This window comes from Festucalex cinctus, chromosome 9 (assembly GCF_051991245.1).
Source record: "Festucalex cinctus isolate MCC-2025b chromosome 9, RoL_Fcin_1.0, whole genome shotgun sequence".
NCBI lineage: Eukaryota > Metazoa > Chordata > Actinopteri > Syngnathiformes > Syngnathidae > Festucalex > Festucalex cinctus.
The window spans coordinates 8,568,680-8,574,894 of record NC_135419.1 but is presented as its reverse complement, the minus strand read 5'-3'; the positions used below and the strand labels follow the sequence as shown (position 1 = coordinate 8,574,894).

General features: G+C 43.2%; 2 protein-coding genes across 3 annotated transcripts; one reads left to right on the top strand and one right to left on the bottom strand.

Annotated features, from left to right (window-relative positions):
* Window positions 1-242: 242 nt before the first annotated feature.
* tmem126a (transmembrane protein 126A) lies at window positions 243-1,545 on the bottom strand. The gene is made up of 2 exons (XM_077533069.1): window positions 598-1,545; window positions 243-514 (listed from the first exon to the last, which is right to left on the bottom strand). The coding sequence occupies exon 1, from the start codon at window positions 1,236-1,238 to the stop codon at window positions 609-611; it is 630 nt and encodes a 209-aa protein (XP_077389195.1). The 5' UTR covers window positions 1,239-1,545; the 3' UTR covers window positions 243-514; window positions 598-608.
* Window positions 1,047-5,868, top strand: LOC144026402 (dual specificity protein kinase CLK4-like). 2 transcript variants are annotated; one of them, XM_077533067.1, is made up of 13 exons: window positions 1,047-1,263; window positions 2,183-2,343; window positions 2,652-2,904; window positions 3,428-3,530; window positions 3,806-3,872; window positions 3,945-4,061; window positions 4,142-4,308; window positions 4,399-4,493; window positions 4,589-4,718; window positions 4,798-4,880; window positions 4,953-5,032; window positions 5,124-5,214; window positions 5,296-5,868. In XM_077533067.1, exons 2-13 carry the CDS (start codon window positions 2,183-2,185, stop codon window positions 5,467-5,469), a joined length of 1,521 nt encoding a protein of 506 aa, XP_077389193.1. In that variant the 5' UTR covers window positions 1,047-1,263; the 3' UTR covers window positions 5,470-5,868. The 2 variants fall into 2 exon arrangements, with proteins under 2 accessions (XP_077389193.1, XP_077389192.1); XM_077533066.1 differs by lacking the exon at window positions 1,047-1,263 and adding an exon at window positions 1,586-1,752.
* Window positions 5,869-6,215: the final 347 nt, after the last annotated feature.

Here is a 6,215-nt window from a genome sequence, read left to right as displayed (position 1 = left end):
ATGCTCTTTCATATTCCTCCTTGTCATTGTTTTTCTGTCCGCAAGATCTGAATCAGGACAGGAACAAAATGACGAGTCATATTTTGGTTCACTAACATCCCTGAAGTAGAGTAACCAAATGACTGTTTACAGTGATTTTATAAAGCTAAGATGACATAAATTAAATTTAAAAACACATCAAAACGATATAAATTAAGCACATTTGTATTTCATGTGTGTCATTGTCGTATTAACCAATCAAGTTTATTTTACTCAACACAATTTTATTTGTAGAGTACTTTGCTTCATACAATGTGCTGTACATGGAGTATTAAAACATACAATAAAGACTGTTAAAACAATTCAAACCAGTAAAAGGGCGGAGTCTCATGCTTGGTCGAAAAACACAAAAATGTGTTTTTAATACGAGTTTTAAAAATGGACAGAGATGGGGCTTGCCTATTGTTTAGTGGGGGTCATTCCAAAGACAGGAACACTGGCAACGGAAAAGGCTCGACCTTTCTGGCAACCACACCTGATGATTAAAATAAAGCAGTCATGCGGAGTTTATGGAAATGAAACAATCATATGAACACGAGAGTTCAGCGGTTTATTTACTTTTGCACATTTCAGTCTTGTAATTCCTCTTCGTCCGAGCCAAACGTGATTTTGGCCAGTGTGGTGTAGGAGGCAAAATGCTTGGAGCTGAGGTAGGTACCGAAAAGGGCCTGGAGGACCATCACGGCCCTCATCTTCCTCATGATCGGCTTGGAGAGGTCCGTCCAATACCGGAGGATGTTTCCCTTTTCTGGGATCGGCGCCGTGTTGTATCTGGATGCGAGGGCCATGTTGACAGGTAAGGCCAGGATAATGGGGTACACTGCGCCGCCCATTACACCCACCAGTGCGCCTCTCATGAGAACGCAGCTTGGACAATTGAGGTCACCCAACAGGAGAGGGCTTGACACAGCGGCGTTGTAAAGGGCGTACGTTGTCATAAAGGGAAGTACGGCCATCGAAAGGCTGGATGTGATAGGCGCCTGAGTGACGTTCAGGGCTCGGCGGTACAAGCTGTTGGCAACCAGCCCAGCAAGCCCCCCGTTTGCTCCCAGATAAACGGGGCCGTACATGAAGAGCTTGCGGTCACCGTCTGGCAGTTTTTCGAAGTTCTTTGCCAACAATTCGGCGATCGCTGCTCGTGAAAGCGTCTTACCGGCCACGCCGATCTTTTCGACATATTCCGACATGGTCCCGCTCATTCAACTATGACCGGTGCGCTAAAGGGTACGGAATGCGCTCAACGTGACATTTGTTTCGGGATAGTTTGGTTCTTTTACTGTCAAACAGGGCGCAGACATGTACCCGCAATGCAATGCGCACACAGAAAAGTTCATATCCCCTGAATATTGTCTTTCAGGATCCAAAATTTCGTCAGCAAATTGGTACTCCGATGTACTGTGAGGGGGAACCCCCCCCCCAACATTTTTACCTTTAATTATTAAAAAAAGAATAAGTCACATTTTGTATTTATGTTAAAGCATTGTGGAATATGAGTTGCCTCGAAGTTTAAACTCGGGATACTACAATGGTTTCCCCCCTTCGTGGGCGTAGTTTGAAAATCATGTGACAGAGGGGGAAAAAATACATTCGGCAACACCCAGCATTCGCCATCTTTGGGAGAGATTCGTCGAATCTATTTTTCAGCTTTTGATTGGTATTTCTCCTCGGCATAGTTAAAGTTAACCTTTGTGATATACTTGTATTTCAAGTGAGGTAAGCGTAATCATTAAATATTTGAAAAGTGGCTATTAGAAGGATTATGGTGTTTTTCGATTGGGAGTGCTAAATTTAGCCAGTTAGCTTGTAACGTCGACGCCTCGATGGCAGGGCCAACATGGCTGCTTAAGCTAAGCTAATGCTAACGTTGATAAATACTTAATGCTTTTGTGGAATCGACACCTGTATGGAGATTTTTACATTGTGAATTAAATGCAGATTCATTTAATTAAATTTGTACATGTAAACTGGTAAATACATCCATAACATGTTTCAACCCCAATCGGGCTAGTAAGCATCGTGGCTGACTTCAGATAACAATGGCCGCCGTTGTTTGAATGTGTATAATTATACATATGTGCTGCTGTTAAGCGACTGTCGCGCTTCCATTTCTTTTGAAATTGATTTGTCTTTTCATGATATTTAGATGCGCCATTGCACGCGAGTGTACTCCCCGGGTGTCTGGATTGACGAGTACAGCTGGGAAGAAAGAATGGAATATCGCAAACGGAAGGCCAGAGATTCGCACAGCAGCGAACGGGAAAACAAGTACAGAAGAACTCAGCGACACCACAAGACTAATGACTGGTAAAAATCACGTTCGTGTCTTCAGCAATGTTTGAATAGTTGTTTGTTTGGTTGTTTGTTTGTTTGTTTTTACACGCATAACTGTATTATATGTGGTCCAGGGTGCGCATGCGCACAGGAAATCCTTAAAATGCAATCTGATGGCTTGGCAGCCATCCAGTTTAGTATTCATTCTATTACACAGCTGGTTTAAAAAAAAAAAAAAGGGGGGGGAGTCTTCTACCGGACTTTGGACTCTCCTTTAAGAAGCCATTTCCTACTCATCTAAATTGCTTGGGTTTGTGTTATATTTTTTTGATATTTTCTAGTTACTTCCTGGAGAACCGAAGTTTGAACCACAGTGTGGACTCGCGGGACAGGGAGATGTGGGAACGGAGTTTGGAAATGGCCTGTGTAGAGGACAGCCGTGACTACACCTTGAAGGACAGAGATCGTGATTGGCACCACTACAGCAAATCTTCCGGGCGCAGTGGGTGGAGCGGACACAGTAGAAGAAGCAGACGAAGCAGACACAGAGACAGAAGGCACAGGCGGAGCTACTCTCGCCACAGGTCCTCCTCGGTATGAATAACCTCTTACTCTTTGCACTTCAGTCTATACAACAAACCATCAAAAGCGTCATTATCAATTGTGCTTAGCCAAGCTGCCATACCGCTACAATTTTTTATTTTTTTTTATTGTAATAAAAAGTAGGAACATAACAGCTTAAAAACTTATGAAATCTAATGAATGACACTGTGTTGCAAGAGTTGCAAAGAGATACATGTAAAAGACTTGTCACTTTTTTTTTTCTGCACTACTCTGAGAACGTCTCATCTGAAAATCTTGTTGCCATGTTTTTCTTCTGTAACACACACTATGTGGTGGCTGGCGCCCAATTTCTCGATGGGGCCGAATTTGAATTTGCTGCTCCGTCCAATCGCCTGGCGGTGTTACTGAACGGCCCGAAACTATCCACCCCTACACCTCCCCCCTCGGCCTGCTTGAATGAATGACGATGTCGCGTTGTGGTGGCCTGGTGCCGGCTGGCTGGCTGACTGATGGGTTATTGATGTGATGGCGGATTGCGGCGGTTCCGATGCAGAGGAGGAGCCATCGCCACAGGAGCAGGAAAAGATCCCGGAGTGTTGAGGATGATGACGAGGGTCACCTCATCTATCACAATGGAGACATGCTGAAAGCGAGATGTATAGAATATATACCTTTTTTTCCTACTGTTCACATTTGTTTCTTTTCTCACTCTTGTCTGGTTTTTATTTCTAAATATCAACTAGATAATACATATTTGCGTTAGCTGTAATTTTTAGGTTTGCTACTTTTCTTGTAACATTAAGTATTACATTTTATGGCACTTAGTGTCAAGCCTTTTTATAGTAGTGTAGATATTTAGTGCAAGCAGCCCAAGGGCAGCGTTTAAATTGCCATTGCTTTGTTTCTAACATTCCATCTCTATTTTGTGTAGATGAGATTGTGTGTACTCTTGGAGAGGGTGCCTTTGGGAAGGTTGTCGAATGCCTTGATCACCTAAAGTAAGATTGCAAATATGGCTTATTTGTCGCGTTATTTTCCCACCAGATTGTAATTCTTTGCTTGTGTTCCAGCAATAGAGCTCGAGTGGCTCTGAAGATCATAAAAAATATTGATCGCTACCGCGACGCAGCCAAGTCTGAGGTCGCTGTGCTTGAACACCTCAAGTCCCTCGACTCTCAGAGCAGATAGTAAGCGACGACGCGCCGTGCTGATTGTTGCTAGCGGTGACGCACGGTATGCTTGACATTTTTGTCTTCTGTCACAATAGCGCTTGCGTTCACATGCTGGACTGGTTTGACTACCACGGTCACATCTGCATCGCCTTCGAGCTCCTCGGCCTCAGTACCTACGATTTCCTCAAGGAGAACAACTTCATTCCTTTCCCCATCGAGCACATCCGCAAAATGGCCTATCAGATCATCCGGGCTGTTAGATGTGAGTTACTGGCAACATGTCAGATTTGTCATGATTCCTTTTTTGTATCTGCATTAATTTGATGGGTGTCTCCTGCTTGCATCTTTTCAGTTCTGCATAAACACAAGTTGACTCACACAGACCTGAAGCCTGAGAATATTCTCTTTATTGATTCGGAATATGATATGAAGTACAATCCAACAAAGGTAAACGCACATTCACTTGCATTTTATTGGAATTCTCAACAAATGTGTATATTGTTGCTGCACTTTAATCAGCAAATATGTATTCTCATCCCTAGAAACGAGATGAACGGACATTGAAGAGACCTGATATAAAAATAGTGGATTTTGGAAACGCAACATATGAACATGAGCATCACACATCTGTGGTTTCCACACGTCATTACCGTGCACCTGAAGTCATTTTAGGTTTGTGGTCCTTGTGAAATTTTCATTTGATCTCCATTAAATGGCTACTTTTTGTTGAGTGTCCATTTTTGTCTTTCAGACCTTGGCTGGGATCATTCGTGTGACGTGTGGAGTGTGGGCTGCATCCTCATCGAATACTACCTCGGTTCAACCCTTTTCCAGGTGCGTCTTTGCAAGGCTGTAAAAGTCAAGTGCTGCTGTCCAAGGCTTTCATCGCACTGTTTTTACCTTCAGACTCATGACAGCAAGGAACACCTCGCTATGATGGAGAGGGTCCTGGGCCCGATTCCAACAAACCTCCTTCAGAAAACCAGGTCAGGGACAGCTTTTGGAGGGACGCCATTCTAAACACTTGTGAATGTGTAACCACGGCGAATGTTTTCCCAAACTGTTATTGTTGCACAGGAAGCAGCGGTATCTCCACCGCAACAAGCTGGACTGGGATGTCGACAGCTCGGGTGGCCGATACGTCAGGAAACACTGCAAACCACTCAGGGTGAGAGAATGAGAAGACCATGCATTCGCTTACATATGCAAATGGTTATTTTCAAATCTTTGCCCTTATCCCTCCTATTAGCGTTACATGGTGTCACAAAGCGAAGACCACCAGCAGCTATTCGACCTCCTGGAGATGTTAATGGAGTACGACCCAGCTAAGCGCGTCACGCTGGATAAGGCGCTCCAACATTCCTTCTTCTCCTGCTTCCGCGAGAGCAGCAATGCAAGCTGTAGCTCCAGCAAAAAGCACTGAGCCCCCGAAGTGTGTCGTCACGTGACATCTTCAACGTCCTCACTCTCCAGGAGAGGTGAACGCACTTGACTGTATCAGTCCTCTGCCTTTGCCCGAGTCCCAGTCACATCTTAGCATTTGTCCATATTGAATCACCAGCTGAACTCTATTTATTTGCCATTCATTCAGTAAATGTTTTGACAAATCTGTAGGTTTTTGTTTGTCATTGGTCCATGTTTTTTTTTTGCATTGTACAGTTCCTAATGGTAGTGTCATTGTCAATAAATGTTTTGTCTCAGCAGCATTGCATTGTAAAAAGTTACGAGTCAAAAATCTTTGTACTGTACATATAATTGATTCTGGTATTCTGGTCTCTTGCAATATGTTTTCTCAATAAATACGAATAATGCCAAAACCAAACACTGTTGGATGGATTCCTGTGGGTTTTGTTTTTTGGTTTTTTTTAAACAATGTAGTTGCCTCTTGGGTACATAAGGTGGCAGCAAAACGCTTTTGGAATTACAACCTGAAAACGCCAGTGAGGAAATTAGTTACCAGTAAACCGACCTCATCAAAACCATACTGACGTGTCCATCTTCAAGCAAGCCTACACCACACCTGCGGATAATTTTGTCAGCCATTTGAGCAGATTAGATTGTCACATTTGGTAATTATTGTCACTTTTGATGTTTAATGACTACCTCAACATTTTAAATTTAAATAACTTGCTAATAGTATCAATACACCTAAAATTTGGATCAGTGAAG